General features: G+C 42.6%; 1 protein-coding gene across 11 annotated transcripts in view; it reads left to right on the top strand.

The window, feature by feature from the left end:
* ASPH (aspartate beta-hydroxylase) overlaps nucleotides 1-19,242 on the top strand; it is a 179,666-nt gene that overhangs the window by 132,165 nt on the left and 28,259 nt on the right. For all 11 annotated transcript variants that reach the window (XR_004972490.1, XR_004972491.1, XM_036338338.1 and 8 more), the window contains 5 exons: nucleotides 612-762; nucleotides 3,561-3,697; nucleotides 10,188-10,286; nucleotides 12,293-12,382; nucleotides 17,103-17,240. Coding sequence is in view for 9 of the 11 variants with exons in the window: in XM_036338338.1 (XP_036194231.1) it covers nucleotides 612-762; nucleotides 3,561-3,697; nucleotides 10,188-10,286; nucleotides 12,293-12,382; nucleotides 17,103-17,240 (615 nt within the window). In the remaining 2 variants the exon portion in view is untranslated. The remainder of the gene's footprint in view (nucleotides 1-611; nucleotides 763-3,560; nucleotides 3,698-10,187; nucleotides 10,287-12,292; nucleotides 12,383-17,102; nucleotides 17,241-19,242) is intronic.

Here is a 19,242-nt window from a genome sequence, read left to right as displayed (position 1 = left end):
CACTATGAAAATAAATTTTGACTTAAGTTCTCTGAACATCAGACTCCAAATCTTAGGTTAAAAACTCAATTCACATTATTCTCTTACACGAACCATTCATGTCTCTGAGGCAGAAAATGACACATCTCCTAGGAAGGTTGGATGGGTTGAGTCATTAAAAGGGTTTACAATGGAAATGTCCTGGAACCAGTGTTCAGTTCCCTGTGCGTGGAACAGAGCCCGACTCCCAGAAAATAGTTGTGGAACGAATGAATGAACGCAAGAATCAACTGATGGAAGACCAGGAATGGTGGACTGGAGACCTGTCTGTATAATGTTAGTGTATAGCATGATGTAAATCACCATCAGTCCTAGTATATATTAGTCTCAGGCTTGTTTATTTTTATATTCTTTCTTGTCTGTAGCTTAGTAGCTAACTTTTCTTCATATTATTAAAATAACATGTTGTATTGCTTTCCTTTATTTTTTTTAGTCTCTTGATTAAGAGAAAACTTTAACCTGTCTTGAATTATTTTTAAAGCACATACAAAAGTTCACTTTTCATGAATATCTTGGGTGATTATAAATATTCCTTGTCATGGGACATTTATTCAGTGTGGGACTTCCTTTAGTGTGAAGACGATTTGGCTGAGAAGAGGAGGAGCAATGAGGTGCTGCGCAGGGCCATCGAGACCTACCAAGAGGTGGCCAGCCTGCCCGAGGTCCCCGCGGACCTGGTGAAGCTGAGTTTGAAGCGGCGGTCAGACAGACAACAATTTCTAGGTAAGATGGAATAAGAGAAGTCAGTTCAGTCCCACAGGCCATGCTTTTACCTTGCAGAGCCTGTGCGCTCTTAGAAGAATCTAGTTACATGGAAGGAAACCTGAGTTCCAGAACTAATTCCAGGCCATTTACCCGACTGTTCCTTAGACTGAAATGGAAATCCCAACCTTGATCATTACAAAGATGCCGATGCTATTTTTATCACCCTTTGCTCCTCACCCCACCCCACCCATTTTAAAACAGAGGTCAATCGGAGGCCAAGCGGCTGAATAATTTGCCTAAGGAGTTATTGCTAATAAATGAATAGGTCTAGAATAAAAAACTCTTCCTGTCACGCCAAATCTCTTTTCTCTTAAACTAGAACAGCCTGATTCATGAAGGTTAAAATGATCAGTGGGACCATTTTTGTAGCGGAATATTAAGAATTTTAGGCACTCTAAAATTTTACTTGTAAGGTTTAACTCTATAGCAAGGAAAATGTTAGAAAAAAAATTTTTTAAGTCACTAAGTGCTTTGAAAAGATCAGCATAAAGCATATTCTCTGCGTGACCCAGGCTCCCAGAGCCGAGGCAGGAAGACCGGCTGTAACCTCCCTTCACTATCACCAGGCTGTGGTCCTCTCCCTCCTAACGTGTAAACCGGGAAGGCGGAACCTCAGCCCGTGCTAAGGTGGGTGCTAGGCTGGCTGGGTCCGTCACATGAATGAATTACCGACGCCCCTAGGAGAGACTCGTGTAAGTAATATTCAAGACAAAATGACCTTTTTATCAGCTGTCTGGGGGATGGAATTAAAGGTCGTATGTCACTTTGGTAGATGACAGAAACCTCTGATAGAAGATGGCCCAGGTGATGATTAAAAACAGAAGAACTGGTCAGTTAAACTTATATTCCTAAGGATCCCTTCTGGGGAAGAAAAGAGTTCGGCCCACATACAGGTGGAGGCGGCGAAGCTGGGGCTCAGGGAGAGGCACTCGTGTTGGGGGCAAAGTCCATGTGACTGAGCTCTCCTCTTGCCTCGGGCTCCAGTATGGCATTGGTTACTGATTTGGTCCTTAAATTTACATTAATTTTGATATTTTAAAGGAAATGCATAAAAAATCACTCATCTAGATTACTGAATTTTGGGGCACCCTCTTGAACTTTGGTGCCTCAGGGCCTTGTTCTCGTCCCAGCCCTGGCGGGGAGACTGCCTGGGAATAAATCTAGCCCTCTAACACAGCAGTCTTTCTTAGTCTCTTCCTCTGAGTGAGGAGGAGGCTCTGTGAGGAGGGATTGTGGCAGAAGATGTCAGTGAAGGGGATGCAGGGACGAAGTTCACCCCCAGTGGAATAGGGTCCCATGATGCAAAGTGGAAGGGATTGGTGGTGGGGGGGGGTGGCGCGTAGCAGCAGGAGGAATTTTCACCTTGGGCTTTATAGTGATTCATAGGGAAGGTTCAGAAACAGAAGAAAGTGTGACGTTAGCCTGGGTTGATGGGCGACAGAAGGGATACTGAGTCAGACCTGTCAATGAAGGAATGAATAGCTGAGCAAACCCAGATTACAGCTAGGCCAGCAGTGGGGAGCCAGCCTCAGACCAATGGGTGATGTTTCGTGCCAAATATTTTATCTGCTGGTGGGGCATTAGCTATTGATGGTCCTAAATGCTCGGGCTAATATTCAGTTTGTGAGCAATTGAGCCCTTTAGGTAATTAATTGTGTCATGTATACTAGTCTTAATTTTATACATTTTCTCATACTCGGTGTGTCTTCCCAACTTCAGCAAGGAGTAATGACAATTGGCCCCAGAAATTTTAAATTTCCACCAGATAGCCTTAAAAATGAATTGAAGCTAGGGTTTCCATGACTCACGCATGCGTAGCATCCTGCCGTCCAGCAGAGGGTCCCATAACACTGGATGATGTCTCCTTTGCTGAGTGAATAGGTCCCCACCTGGAGATGAGGACACTCTTCATGGGAAACAATGTCAGCAGGGTACCTCCAGGCCTCTTCCAGCTTCAAACAGGGTGCTAGACCCCGAATCAGTTAGATTTTTAATTTGTTCACTATTCATATTTTTAAAATTAATTGTAATAAATGAAAAAATCTCAGTAAAACTTTCCTTTACAAGGAATTGGTAACGGAAACTTTCTTAAGATTGAATTTGATGCCGAAACCGGTTTGGCTCAGTGGATAGAGTGTCGGCCTGCGGACTGAAAGATCCCAGGTTCGATTCTGGTCAGGGGCATGTACCTGGGTTGCGGGCATATCCCCAGTGGGAGATGTGCAGGAGGCAGCTGATCGATGTTTCTCTCTCATCGATGTTTCTAACTCTCTATCTCTCTCCCTTCCGCTCTGTAAAAAATCAATAAAGTATATTTTAAAAAAAAAAAAAGATTGAATTTGATATAAAAAAGCAAATGTTAATGAATTTAGAAAATAGGAAGGTCTTTACGTTTTTCCTTTTTAAATTACATTTATTGGGGGGACATTGGTTAATATGATCATATAGGTTTCAGGTGAGGGTTTCTATGTTATAAAATTATATATATATGACGGGAGAAGATTTGACTTTGAGTGGTGGGCACACAGGGATGTATTTAGAGTGTTTATAATCAGTATTATATTTAGTGTCTATAGGAGATACCGTTGCAACTGCATGATGAAATCCTAATAGGTACTTAGCCATCCATAGAGTTGGATTTGAGCTGGTCTTCGGGCTCCGGTGAATAGTCTGTCTTGATTTTAGTCTCACTATAAAAGTGTATGTAATCTGTTTTTATTTCTATTGGATTTTTTTTTCTCTTCCCACCAAATCAGGTCACATGAGAGGCTCTCTTGCTACACTTCAGAAATTAGTTCAACTATTTCCTGATGACACTTCCTTAAAGAATGACCTTGGAGTGGGGTACCTGCTGATAGGAGATAATGAGAATGCCAAGAAGGTTTATGAAAAGGTGAGCAAGCAGTGGTCTTCTGTTAACTACATCAAATTATTTGAACATGATGTTCTAATGTTATTTGTAAATTGCATTTAATACACCCAATCTCTCACTCCCTTTATTTTAAACTAGGGGCCCAGTGCATGAATTCATGCACCTTGAAAGGAACTGTGGGTTGCGAGACTACGGTGGGCACCGGGGCGGGTCTTGGCCCATCCTCCGCACCCCTGCTGTGGCCCCCGGTCCCATCTGCCAGCAGTCCCGCTCCTGCCGCCACCGCTCCCACACACTGATAGCACCGGCCCTGCTTGCACCCACTGCCAGCATGGAGCGATTGGGGCCAGTGCCAGCAGCAGGTGCAAGCGGGGCCGGCGCTGTCAGCGGGTGTGAGCAGTGGCTGCTGCCCTGATTGCCCCTCAAGAGCAGGGTGGGGTGGAGAAGCCCTCAGGGACAATTGGGGCAGCAGCTGCTGCTGACAGAGCCGAGCGATCAGGGGCTGGCACCGAGCGCCGGCAGTGGGTGCGAGCAGCAGGGGTGAGCAGTGGGACTGAGGCGCGCAGGGGCGCCGAGCGGTCGAGGCTGGCACCGGGCGCCAGCAGCGGATGCGAGCAGCAGCTGGCACTGGCAGCAGGTGTGAGTGGCCAGTGGTACTGTGGTGCACAGGAGCAAAGAATTTTCAGTAACCACCAGAGGCTCACCCCGATGACAGTGACTGGTGCCCCGCCTTGGTCTGGCGCCCCTGCTCACCTGCTCCACCCTCCTGCCATGGCCAATGCCTGCCATGTTCCCTGCATGCCCAGTGGTGGTCAGCGCGCATCATAGCGACCAGTTGTTCAGTTGTTCCGCAGTTCGGTCTATTTGCATATTAGGGTTTTGTATATATAGATTAAGTTAAATGGCATGTATTATGATAGTTGACATCTTCTTAGTATTGTTTTCACATTGCCTTTTTCCCCTTGATCAGAAGAATTTAGAGTTTAGTTGATACTTGGTACATCAAAACCTTCAATCTATCATTGTGGTACCTTCAAAACTTCATCTTTATTGGTCCACAAACAGCCTTTCTAAAAGTGTGCTCTTTGCTGGAAGAGGAACTGGAGTGTTTCAGGAACATAAAAACACACTCTTTTCCTTTTTTCACTAGAAGTCTGGTCTAGAGAGAGGCTACAGAGCATGAGTTTCTTGGGCATGTGGAGTAAATGACTCACCTCTCAGAGGGCACGGACTCTGTTCCTCTAGCAACGATGCCTTTAAAATGATTTCTACCTTGTAATGGATGTTTTCATAAATAACCTCTAGGCCACAAGTAACTATAAAATCTAGAAAACTGTGACTCCTTCAAGCAATGAGGGAGTTCACTTGGCATGGAGTAAACAGGATGCCAAATGAACTCGAAGCCAGAGAAAGTTAATGCCTCAGTAAGAGAGCGATGAACACATCTGTCTATGGGTTTCCAGCTGGTGCTCTTTACATCAAAACACTACTCTTCAGGGATAGTCAGTAGGATTCCTTCTGTTTTTAAAATGCTGGCAAGTGTAGTGTAGTGAGTTCAGCCCAGTCTGGGGACTGGTCGCTCATAAAGTGGTGCTTTCTTCCTTTTATTGCTGTCGATGCTTCATTGAAAATCATTGAATTTCGGAGCTATTGTCTTTTCACCCTGACCATAACTTTTTTTTCTATTCTGAGAGAACATAAATAAGACCTTTGCTTTTTATAGCATCTTGAGTATCTACGCAAAGTGGATTGATCCTGCATCCACTAACATACCTGATCCAGATCATAAAACATGTCCGTCCATGTGGGGCATTGTATTTGCGAATGGCCTAAACATGACACCCAGTGCCCTAGGTGGTTAGGGGATGCGTGCTGCATCTCAAGGATTCAGAATTGTATGAATGTAAGAATTGTCCAACTATATCCAATATGCCCATTGTTCTGCCAGTGCCAGTGGCCAATAAGATGGAATTATAGGATTCCTTCTTTCCTTCCTTCCTTCCTTCCTTCCTTCCTTCCTTCCTTCCTTCCTTCCTTCCTTCCTTCCTTCCTAAAATCATGAACAGGTATTGTCTGAGTTCTAAGCACATGTGAAGTTAAGTCAGTATCTGAAAACATTCCAGTTTCTCTCACTCACTATGGATTTTTCCTTCCTCGCCTTTTCAAAATCTTCCTTGAATACATTCATTTTTTTTTTTTACTTGATACTAAATCTCAGATACTGCAGCGTTTTACTTCATCTTGAAAAAATAAAATTCCCCTGCTGTTGTTTATACATTAGAAATCATAATCCCATCTGAATAAGCACAACAGGATGCACAAAGTCTAAACTATAGTTGTCTAATACAACTGAGTGGGTTCCCTTTTAAAGACACATTAATAGACTGAAAATACATGTGTGGTTTGCCTTTTATTCTTTCACTTCAGAGTTAATAAGCTGTGTCTAATGGATTCTCTTTCCTTAACCACAGTTTATCCTGATACGTTATGGCTCAAAGATCATTTCCAGAAAACTGATAGTGTAATTGTATATTTTTTCATTTGATTTTTATCTTTAAGTAAATTTATACATTTTCCCTTTCTGGGTTTTTGCTGCATTTAGTTTCAACAAAGACCAACTTTAAAATGGTTAGATTTAGGTTGTTCACACCTGCAGCTTTTGGAGGTGCTCCTGTGTCTCCCTCCTCCCTCCGTGTCACCCCAGTAACCCTCTAAATTCTTCCTACTCAGGTATTGCTTTGCTTATTCAATGCATCTTTATGTAAGCCACCACAGAAGCGTGGGAATTGGTAGCTAACGGTACAAACACAGTACAGTGGAGCCTTGACTTACGAGTGTCCCGACTAACGAGTTTTTTGAGATACCAGCTATCTCTCGGCCGATTTTTTGCATTGAGTTGACAGAGTAATTTGAGTTAACGAGCTCGGTCTCTGAACGAATTAAACTCGTAAGTTAAGGCCCCACTGTATGTCTTCATAGGGTCTACAATCCAGTACTCAATCACTAATTCCTCTTTACTTTCTGAATATCTATCAAATCCCTTCCATTTTAAACAGATTTATCCTGTCTAGGCCTGACTCCTCCGCATTCATCCACACCAGTCACAGATCTGACCATCCATCCTCAGCTTAACTCTTCAGTGGTTCCCATTGCCAAGCAGTGGTCTTGTGTAATTCCAGTAAAAAATATTCAAGCAGCCCTCACCGGTTTGGCTTAGTGGATAGAGCGTCAGCCTGTGGACTGAAGGGTCCTGGGTTCTATTCCGGTCAAGGGCACATGCTTGGGTTATGGGCTCGACCCCCAGTGTGGGGCGTGCGGGGGGCAGCTGATCAGTGGTTCTCTCTTATCATTGATGTTTCTATCTCTCCCTCCCTCCCTCTCTGAAATCAATTTAAAAAATATTCAGGCAAATACCTGCAAAATGCATATTTATGTATGTGTATGTACTAATTTATGATGGACGTTGTAAAAGCTACTCCAAAATACTTCAATATTTCCAATATTTTTAAAATGTTATTTAACTTCCAAATATTTTCATTCTCCCTGGAAAAAAATTTTTTAGTAATATCAGTGTGTAATGCTATTATGATTACTAGTATATGATTTTTAAATTTCTGGTAATGTCATGCACTTTGTACTGTGACTAGAAATGTCAGCTATACCATTTTTTGGTTGTGTATGTGTGTAAAGAGAGAGAGAGAGAAAATTTGTGTTATATTGTTAATATTAACATCAGTCTGGGGTTCTTAGAAATCTTATAGAGCCACTTGTCCTTTTCTGAGCGTTTGTTGATTACAGCTGGATAATACAGCCTGCACATCCCTCATGTACCTGCGTGTGAACTGCAGCAAGCACAGTGGGTGATCCTAGCAAAGCAAGCAGGGAGGCAGCTTCTGATTGCCTGATCGCCCACCCTCCCCTCGATCGCAAGTGTATCAGAGGGACATGGGACACTCTGCCATGCAGATGAGAGGAGAGCCCTGGAGTCTGTTGCCTACTAAATATTACATTTCAAAGACAGGCAAACAGAGGCATTTTAATTTTCTGCTCCCCGGTAGATTATCTTGATCATGCAACTAAACAGGAGCTTTTGTTTGTGTGTGTGTGTGTGTGTGTTTTCTTTTAATAGGAGCTTTTGTGATCGGCCTTCTGCTCTCTCTATCCCCCAGGCTCCCTTTCCCTGATGAACTCCTATTCATCCCTAAACGCCTTTCAGATATGGCCCGGCCACACCCACCCCAGGGTGAGCTAGGTGCCCCTCCGCTATACTCCCTGCATGCCTCATGCCTATCGCTATAGCTACACTTACCACATTGCACTGCCATTGTCTGCTTCCGGGCCAGTCTCCCTGCCTTGACTGAGAGCTCCCTGAGAAAAGGGAGTATATCTCATTTATGTGTATATGTCTGGAGCCGAGAAGAGGTCTGTGTGTTCTACACTATCTAGTGAAGGAGCACCTTTGCTGATTACTTGAGATGACAGCTGTGTGTCTAGAGGAAGCAGAAATGTCATCTGTGTAGCTGTACTTTGTATAATAATCCCTTCAGAGTTATGCTACCGGAAACATGCTCGGCCTCCATCCGCTTCAATTCCGGGGGCATTTGTGGAGCTCTTCTCAGCACCCCGCCTGGGAACAGGTGCTGGGAAGGTGCGGCCGCAGAGCCTGCTTTCAGAGCTCTCACTGGGGAGGAAAGCAGCATGCACCCATCCGCTCAGTCAGTGCAGACTTTTTCCAGCATGCCATGTGCCGGGCACTGTTCTAGCACTGGGGATCGGCAGTGAGTGCAACAGACACAATCCCTGTACAGCTTACTTCGTAGTAGGAGGGTGGAATAAATAATAAGTCAGATGGAGATCCAAATCGCTATAAATAAAGAGGAGTCAGGATAAGGAGTCAGGATGGGGAGAAGGGGGTCTGTTTTATATCTGGTGGTTGGGCGTAGGCCTCACTGAGATGGTAACCTTTGATCAAGGACTTTATGGAAGTCGGGGAGTGAGCCATGTGGACATCTAGAAGACTGGAGCAAAGGAGCGCCACAGGTGCAAAGGTCCTGAGGCAGGCATGCGTCTGGCTTGCATTTCAGCATCAAGGAGTCCAGAGTGCCTCAGAGTAGCTGGTGGGAGGCGGGTAGGAGAGGAGGCCAGAGAAGTAGATAGGCCAGTTCAAGGGGGGCCTCGGACGCTGTTCCTAAAACGTGGGCTCACTCTGAGTGAAGTGGAACCCTTTTGGGTTTTGAACAGAGTGGGGATGACATCTGACCTAGGATTCGTGAGCCCATTCAGGGCCCCGGGTGGAGAATGGGTGATGTAGAGCAGGGCTGGGGTGCAGGTAGGGGAGAGGTGAGACTCGGACCAGGGTGTCAGTGGTGAAGAAGGAGATAAGGGGTATGATTCTGAATATATTTTAAAGGTGGTGTTGTCTGGATTTGCCGATGGATGAGCTGTGGGACTGGATGCAAGCTGGAAAATGCTAAAGTATCCGGGCCCCCTCTCCTCACACTTATCCTTCCGTGTAAGGAACCCTTCATGGCTGTGCACCCCTTTCCTACTTGGGCTCAAGTAGAAAGAGAAGCTACGGGATATTCACTCAGCCCACACCTTCTTCATCTTTCACTTTTGTCCTGTAAATTAGTTTGTTTAAGCAGCTCTCCAAGTTGAATGTTATTGTTTTGATTTCTCACTGCTAATATTTAATTTAGAGGCACTTTGCATAATTAATCTTTAATCATAATAAATGCATATGATAAACCATAATTTGATTTATTTTAAATATTTACCCGGGTTTTATCACAGAATATTGGATTTGTTCACCACTAGACCTTAGCCCGACCAGTGTGGCTCAGCGGTTGAGCATTGACCTATGAACCAGGAGGTCATGGTTCGATTCCAGGTCAGGGCATATGCCCAGGTTGAGGGCTTGACCCCCAGTGGGGGGGCGAGCAGGAGGCAGCTGATCAATGAGTCTCTGTCATCATTGATGTTTCTATCTCTTCCTTTTACTCTCTGAAATCAATAAAAAAAATATTTTTTTAGAAAATGGCTAGACCTTCAAGAAATTTACGTTGAATCAGTGGATCATGATATATTACAAATGCAAACTAAGTTTTCTGTTAAGGTAATGTATAAGGCATGTATGTAAAGAAGTGTATAATCATTCAGACTTGACTTTAAGATAGCAAATGTAGTTTTTCTTGATTACTAAAAATATATTGAAGTCATAACAGTCGACAGATGTTTTGCTTATTTGCATTGTTAAAGTAACACTCTAACAGTCATTGCCTTTTCACAGTTATTCCTTCATTTTTCAAGAACTAATGTGTGGGTGTGAAAGCATTGAGTTGAGAGGAAATGAGGCCATTTAAGCTTAATATATTGCAATGAAACTAAACACTACTGTTTTAAGCTGTAGCGTCATGATCCAAGTAGAGCAAAGCTAATTAGAATTTGTTTTGACAGTCATTTGTAGAATTTGTAGTCAATCACAGTAGCTTCTTTTTCTCTTTGAGTTTAGGTTCTGAAAGTGGCGCCAAATGATGGCTTCGCTAAAGTACATTACGGCTTTATCCTGAAGGCCCAGAACAAGATTGCAGAAAGCATTCCCTATTTGAAGGTAACTGTCCCAGCCCTTGCTCTTTGTTCATTTTCCGACTGTTCTGAGTCAATCTATGCATTGTACATTTGCACTGCTGAGTCTTTTTATGGTGAAAATGTAAATCTTCTGACCATGACATTCATAGGCCAGTGTGGACCTTCACTGTGGTTGAGAGTATCCAATGTAGAAACACTGACTGTATGAGCAGTGACTCCTGGAAAAGACTTTATGAAGAAATTTCTAAAACTGAAGTGGTTATTGGTTTTTATTGAAACTTAAAGGTAGACCAAAGTTACTGACATAATATTTTTAAATATGGGCAATGAATTAAATGATTGAAACTAGTTCGAATAGGGCTCAGGACAGCTTATACAAAGTGAGGTAAAAAATGCACACCGAATAGGTCAAACTCCAAAAAGCCTGGTAGCTCAAAATACTCAGATTAAAATATGCTGTCATTTTTTCCCCTCACATCCAGTTGAATCTTTGTCAGCTGGCTAGCATCACATTTGGTCAAGCTCAGGGCTACCGGTGGAACTGCCTGCACAGTGGAAATGTCCTCTATTTGTCCTCTCCACTCTAGTAGCCACTGGCCACACGTGGCCACTGAGCACCTGAAATGTGGCGAGTATGACTGAAGAATTGAAATTTTAATTCTAATAAATTTTAAATTAAATAATGACATGAGCCAGCAGCTACCATATTGGACAGGTAGCTGATTGAATGTCAATGAACTTTTTTTTTTTTTTTAAGTAGTAGTATATTATAATTTTATGATCTCTTATAACACAGGGCTTAAATCAGAGGTACCAAATAACAGCCCATGGATCACAAATAGCCTGCACGTTATATTTGGCCAACATAACTCTTAAAACAATTTTAATTGCTTGCCTGTGTTGAGAATCTGAACATTTTATATAATTATGCAGATTTCTGGTTTCTCATAAAAGGTCATATCTCGCCCACATCCCAGCACGAGAGTGAGGTGGGCGTGCACCCCACAATCTGTCTTGGCTGTCACTGGGCCTCTGCAGATTTTCCCATCCCCTGCCACGACCCTGTGGGCATGTGCGTTTCTCTGACTTAAGGTGTTCCCCTTAGGTTTCCTTTGACACAGTCAGGGCCTAGCAGGACTCTCCCTGCTTCAGAGATGGGGAAATGGGGGGCAGGGTGGTCCATTAGCGACTGAGGACATTTATTGGGGTGTCTCTCAGTCCAGAACCCTGATCACAGCTCTGCTTCTCTCCGGTTTGTTGCAGCTACTCCTCAACATTATGCACATAAAATTTCTTCCCAGGAAAACGGGCTTCTTGTGAAAAAGCCTCAAAGATGGAGATTTTTAAAAGGAAATCCTTGATATTGAAATATTTTTATACCTTTGTCCTTTTTTTATTTTTTAAAGTTTATTCTCTTGCTTTAATATTTTCTCTTTTTACATAAATCTCCATTTCAGTCCTTATGGGGGAGATGGAGATAAATATCAGCTAAGTGTTTTATAATAAGACTTGTTTAATAACAGTTAGATTCTCAGAGATTCCAATTCGCTTTAATCCTATCGAACGTTTTATAAAATACTTTGTTAAAAGGTGAGGGCACATTTGTTTGTAGAGGGAAAAATATTACTTGCAGTTCGGCATATATGAGTAACTAAACAGTTTGGTTCAGGCATTGTTAAACAAGCCTCTAGGTGACATATGTTTAGATTTGGAAAACCAAATAAATGTGATAGGTACCCAGCCAAAGAAATTATTTGGGACATCCACAGAGACAATTCACAAAGCATCGTACTAATTTTATGGGCTAGTCTGCTGTTGATTAATGATGAATGTATTGTTAAATTTTAACTTTTACTACCTCCTTTTGGTTTTGCATTGTAAATATTGACTGGTAATCTAATTGCCAAACTTTAATGTTGAGATGAATTTGTCTGGTTCTTTGATTTTCAAATGGTATATAAAGATTAAGTAAATCGATAAATTGACTGTGGTATTCTTTCATAAATGCTAACACTGCCTTTTCTACAGGAAGGAATAGAATCTGGGGATCCTGGCACTGATGATGGACGATTTTATTTTCACCTGGGGGATGCCATGCAGAGGGTTGGAAACAAAGAGGTAATGTGTTTGTGATGTTTTTGTTCTAAAAGAGGATAGAGCAGGGGTAAATTATTTCTAAGAGAAAGTTATTTTTTTGACATGATTTTTTGAAGGTGATGATTTAAGTTTTTTTGAAACAACCCAACAACTCTTACTTAATCTTATAAAGAATTTTTCGGATTTGGCTTCTGTAGTTTCTTTCAAGAAAGTATCTGAGTGAATAATCATAAGAGCAGTCTCTAAATAGGAGTGTGTGTGTGTGAGTGTGAGTGTGAGTGTGTGTGAGCGTGCCTATGTGTCTATGTGAATGTATAGAATGGTAGACATTGCCTTGAAAAATATTTTTTAAATGTGAAATAGATATCTTTGAGATTGTTTAAGTATTTAAAAATATTTTAACAGTTTGCTTAGATTTATTTTTATTTGGGAACTTAAAAAGTGGTTATTTTAGAATGAAGTCTTTATTCAACTGATTCCTAAGCTCCCTGAACCCCATGGTTAATTGTGTAAATTACCCTGTGAAATATTTAATACCAAGTTTAAGATGAATACCTGTAGAAATACTAATAGCAGGTACTGACTCAGAAAAATGTAGTAACTAAAACAGGTTACATATTTTCTTTGTGGCTGTTGAGCGTTTTCTGGGTACAATGTCAGCTTCTTTAAAAATAACATTAGTTCGCCCTGACCAGTTTGGCTCAGTGAATAGAGCGACGGCCTGTGGACTGAAGGGTCCCGGGTTCAATTCCAGTCAAGGGCATGTACCTCGGTCGCGGGTGCATCCCCAATGGGGGGTGTGCGGGAGGCAGCTGATCGATGTTTCTCTCCCGCCGATGTTTCTAACTCTTTATCCCTCTCCCTTCCTCGCTGTTAAAAAATCAATAAAATGTATGTTTTAAAAAATAAGAACATTAGATCATTAGTCATGATGTATAAATGCCAAAAACTCTCCCAATCAGTCCACCGTGACTGACAGGACATTGCTGGCCAGTGAAGCCCACCTCCAGATAAGTGCTGCACCATCACATGGCTCCAGGCTGGGCTCTCCTTAGAGCCACGGATAAAGGGACGAAGTAGACTCTGAATTAGAAATAAGGGGGAAGAAATTGCTGATTAGCAATCGCTTTGGTGTTCCTTCATTCTTTTAGGTGTAGATGCCTGATACCTCCTTTGAACGAAAGGGATAAGAAAGATTTTGCTGCAGTGTCTTAACACTGGATAAATGTTCACGTTTGATTTCTATAAATGTAATTATTCTCACTGATTAATTTATCTTTGAACATCTCAGGGTCCAGGGCAAAGACAGATAGATCAAAGAAGTCTATGGCTTCTTCTCACATCTTAGATGAAAACAGCCCTTACTTCAAGGGCTGAACACTTGTTAGGGGCTTGGGATTTGAACCTAGGAGACTGTTGTTCTATCCGCTTACTATTAATTAATATGCACAGAAAGCACAGTTCTTGAATTTTAAAAGTTCACAAGGACTCATCCTTACAGTGGAATGAAAACAAATGGAATGTAGAAACCCCATGTTAGTATATGCTTTTTTTTTAAAATATATTTTATTGACTTTTTACAGAGAGGAAGGGAGAGGGATAGAGAGTTAGAAACATCGATGAGAGAGAAACATCGATCAGCCGCCTCCTGCACACCCCCTACTGGGGATGTGCCCGCAACCCAGGTACATGCCCTTGACCGGAATCGAACCTGGGACGTTTCAGTCCACAGGCTGATGCTCTATCCACTGAGCCAAACCGGTTTCGGCAGTATATGCTTTTTAAAAAAATACTTATTGATTAATTTCAGAGAGGAAGGGAGAGAGAGAAAGACAAAAAAAACATCAATGATGAGTGAGAATTATTAATTGGCTGCTTCCTGCACGCCCCACACTGAGGATGGAGCCTGCAATCCGGGCATGTGCCCTGACCAGGAATTGAACCATGACCTCCTGGTTCATAGGTCGACGCTCAACCACTGAGCCACACCGGCCGGGCAAAGCCCCATGTAGTATATTCTTGATGTTAGGTATGGAATCTGTGAACTGACTGTCATGCTCTGAGTTTGCCCATCAGCAAGCGGCCATCTTCATGTTCTCTGCTTGGAGCTCGGCTTCAGGCCCCCGAGAGAAGCACCCCGCAGCCCAGTGCTGCCGAGCCTGATTAAGGTTGCTTTTGAGGAAGGTTTTCCTAACGGTGTGTTCCGTATGGACAGGAGTGGGAGGAAGACAGACCATGACCATCTCAGCAGTTCACACTCAGCTGTTCCCAGCATTTTCATTACTCCCAAATTCCAGCTCTCCTCTCCCACTCAGAGTCCGATTTGTATGTCTGTTGCTTGCTTAATGCCACCACACAATGTCACGAAGACGACTCTCTTCTTCCTCTAACCCCTTTGCCTTCCTGGGTTCCATCTCTCATTTGATGACATTGCCGACTTCCCAGGATCTGGACTTGAATCAGCTCTAGCTCCTCCCTCTTCTCAGAGGCCTCCCATCTAGACAGGCCAGGATCTGAGAGTTAGCTTCCTAGTGTCTTTGGCGCCTGTGTCACCTTCCCTCTTGCTCAGTCTGTGTTGTCTGTTGTCCCCTTCCATGTAGCGATGGCTGTAAAAACCTGTCTGCTGCTTCTTGCTTTAGACTTAACTTTCATTGTCCAATACCCCCTGTTGCAAAATAAAAATCAGTTCTATTTCCAAGAGAAGACATTCACGGTCCTCCACAGGCAGGTTGCAGCCAACTGTTCGCATCACAAGTGTGTGTCTCCAGGCCCCACTGCACACCGAGCCCCAGGCATAGTGGACCCTGGCCAGGGCCACATATGACATAACCTGTTCCTTAGGTGTGGCCTGGGATTTTCTGAGTTGGAATCATTTGACGTGTAATTTCTGTGTCGTGTGTGTGTGTGTGTGTGTGTGTGTGTGTGTGTGTGTGTGTAACCATACCTGGCAATAATTTGAAGTATAGAAAACACATTTATTAAGAAGGTTCCCCCCCAGCTACTCTATTTCAGTATTCTTGGTAAGAAGTATAAAAGGGAAACAATAAAGAGGAAAATTTCAAAGGATTCTAACTTAATGTTTTTGCAAATTCTTATTGAAAAGTAGTTTAGATGTGTGTGTGTGTTTTCCCTCTGGCTGAATTCATTGGGTCCTCTGTGCAATTGAAGATGACTTTACCTTCATTGAAAATATGATTGAGGAGTAGTTGTGGAGCAGATTGTCAGGCGCTGTGGGTTATGGTTCAAGATTGTAGCCTTTTTAAACCTCAGCGTCACCATTTATAAATTGTAGATATTTGCAGTTCTTAGAAAGATCAACTGCTGATCACACGTAAAAGCAAGTAAACTGAAAAGCGTTACCGAATATATGAAGTGGTACTGCTATCACACTTGATTTTTCTAACGAGAGAATTTTCCAAGTATGAATTTGAAGACGTAAAAGTCACCATAGTTTACATTTAAAGTATATCTGGAGTTTTAGGAACATCTTTTTATCTGCTTGGTATTAAAAGGTGGTGTTTAATTGATTAAAATGTGTATTTAAAATCACTCTTTAAAAGTAATCATTAGATCAGATTTACAGTATGGAGGGGTTACTATTGATAGATCACTAGGTTGTCCTCTGCCCTGAGGACAGTGGAGTGTGCGCCTGGGGGAGACCTGTGGGGAGGGCCTCCCGGAGGGCATATGGCCCGGCATCATCTGAGGGAGACAGATGGAGCAGCGCAGTTTGCAGCCAGCTGTCCCTGAAAGGGCTAGTCTTCTTGGGGGCCAGTCATATCATGTTACAGCTAGCCTCAAGCCACAGATGTTATCCTTATGGCAGGGGGGAAAAAAAAGGAACAAAATCCCCCTTTAAAAAAAATCCAATATGGACTATCACTATATTAATGCCAACTCAGAATACAATTTCCTTTTGTCTACTTAATTTTTTTAAAAAAAGTCTCTTTTTGTTTTTTTAATTTTTTTTTATTGATTTCAGAGAGGGAGAGGGAGAGAGAGAGAGAGAGAGACAGAGAGACAGAGAGACAGAGAGACAGAGACATCAATGATGAGAATCATTGATCCGCTGCCTCCTGCACGCCCCACACTGGGGATGGAGCCCACACTGAGAATGTGCCCAGACTGAGAATCGAATTGTGACCTCCTGGTTCATAGTTCAATGCTCAACCACTGAACCACACCAGCCTGGCTTGTCTACTTAATTTAATGGAGGAGGATTTACACTGTTTCCTTGGGTGGCCTTCCTAAATGCGGACACAGAAAGAAAATACATGTGAAAAGAGGAACTCTTGATTTTAGAATTCTAATTCAATAAATGCAGATATCTTTGAAGAAATTAGCAAAATCACAATTCTTTTAAAAGGAAACTCAAAAACAGAATTTAAGAAATAAAAGCTAGACTATATAGTCTACGTCAGTGTCTAAAATTGTTTATTACTCAACAAGTAAGTCCTTGACTCTACTGAACATAGAGAGACCAGAGTGCATGCAGCATGAATCCTGTGTTAAAAGACCACACAGCCTCAGGCTGGAAATAAAATCACACATTCACTTATCATAATGGGTCATAACCAGGGACCCAATACAATAACAGTCTTCACCAGTGTAACAGGTTTGGGCACGCCTGACCAGCAAGCTCTTTGTTTAAATGTTGCAAAGTAATACTTGATTATTAGTGACTTTAATTTTAAAATTAATAAAAATGCCTCGTTTGCAGTTCATTTTTCTGTTCTTTCAGGCTTATAAGTGGTACGAGCTTGGGCACAAGAGGGGCCATTTTGCATCTGTTTGGCAGCGCTCGCTCTACAACGTGAATGGACTGAAAGCCCAGCCTTGGTGGACCCCAAAAGAAACAGGCTACACTGAGCTGGTGAAGGTGAGTGTTAACTCAGACTGTCTGTTTCCTACTCACAATCAAGATGCTTCCGTGGAAAAGAATGTCAGGGCAGAGAGAGAGTTTATATCCAGTGACATTAGCCAAAAGTTCAGTTGAGATGGTGAAGAAAGAAATTTTCCTTAAAGAGCGGTTCTCACACACTTTGGCTTCAGTACTCCCTCATACTCGTAAAAATGATTGAGCAATCTTTAGATAAATGTTTTACGTTTTTCCCATTTTTGTTTTCAAGAACATCTTGAATAAAATGCGTCTGTAAAACTTTAGTGATTAATGTGGTCTACTTGGGGAAAAGAAAGGTTGCAATGTGCTCTCAATGTACTTACATTGAGTAAGTCTTACCTGACCATGTTTATTCTGTGTTTCACTGTAAAAACACACTTTATAATCATCATAAACTAATTGTGATCCATAACAATCATCACAATCCAGTGTAAAGTCAGCTGCCATCAGTTAGCCTCTGGGTATCTTATTAATCAGAAAAGCATGGTGTGGCGACAGTGAATGCAGATTGCGTTAACGTTGTTCTATTCCCAAAGCAGAAACAGTCTAGGGAAAATAGCGTCCCTGATACAAGTATATGCTACCTTTAGCGTTGTTGCCGGTGATTCTTTTCTTTGGAAAAGTCCATCCTCTCTCAGATTGTATCACACTGAGCTCTTCTGGTTCTCCCTCTCCCAGCAAATCTTTTTCTCTTGGTCTCTTTGTGAGTTTATTTCTCTACTGTAGCTTTTAGGATGCTTTCAAGTTCAGGTAACAGAAATGCAGCATGACCCTGGCTTACACCAGGAGGAATCTGATTTGCTCCTGTGAAGGAGGCCTGCGGTAGGGCAGACCTCGGGGCTGTGTAATTGGGGCAGGTTTTCCTGTCTGTGCGCCTCCCCCGCGGTCAGCTTCGTCCTAGTGCCAGCTTTCTTCCGATGGCTGCCAGCAGCAACTAGAATGGGGCGACTGGGGAGAGTTGGAAAGGATTTGGGGGCTTCTTAACATTGTTCAGCACCATACCAGCCCTATATGGCCTTCTAGAAACCTCTAAGCCAGTGGTTCTCAACCTTCCTAATGCTGTGACCCTTTAATACAGTCCCTCATGTTGTGGTGACCCCCAACCATAAAATTATTTTTGTTGCTATGAAAATTTAGTAATTTTGCTACTGTTATGAATCATAATGTAAATATCTGATATGCAGGATGTATTTTCATTGTTACAAATTGAACATAATTAAAGCATAGTGATTCATCACAAAAACAATATGTAATTATATATGTGTATTCCGATGGTCTTAGGTGACCCCTGTGAAAGGGTCGATCAACCCCCAAAGGGGTCTCGACCCACAGGTTGAGAACCGCTGCTCTAAGCAGACTCTGTTCTGTTGTTCATAACCATGTCACATGGGTACTCACAGTTATAAGGGAGTCTGAGAAACCAAGTAGCTGGCAACAGGCTGAGGGAACAAGTTTGCAGCAGGAAAAAGACTGTTGTCCTTCTCCTTCCAGCAGGGAGCAAAAGGCTTTCCCTTCTGTCTGATTGAGTCAACTGAAGTCACATTTCCGCTCTGGATGAGTTATTGGCAAGGGGCTATGAGATTTTCCTTAAAACAACAGGTCAACCTGGAGCAGGGAAAAGGCCATATTCCTCTACATTCAGTGGATTATCTGCAGGAGGGTGGATATCTGGACTAAATCAGGGTCCTGTGAGGAAGGAGAAAGAGGCACAATGGATGCTGGGAAGGTGACCTAGTGTTCAGTGCCCTCGCTGACCTAGGTGTGCTCTCGGATCCAGACGTGGATCCTCACCCAGGCATTAACATCTTAAAGTGGAAACCTTCTAAATCTGGTAGCCACCGTGTTTAGTCAATCCTTTTAGGATTATCACCCACATTCAGTTTTTTCTGTGACAATTAACTGCCATGGATGGTACATTTTCATTTAAATTATCCTCATTGTGTGTTCCAGGGAGATGTAGAGGGCCATTTTCTTGAAGGCA

This window comes from Myotis myotis, unplaced genomic scaffold, assembly GCF_014108235.1.
Source record: "Myotis myotis isolate mMyoMyo1 unplaced genomic scaffold, mMyoMyo1.p scaffold_m19_p_16, whole genome shotgun sequence".
NCBI classification, from domain to species: Eukaryota; Metazoa; Chordata; class Mammalia; order Chiroptera; family Vespertilionidae; genus Myotis; species Myotis myotis.
This window is presented reverse-complemented; position numbering and strand designations above follow the sequence as displayed.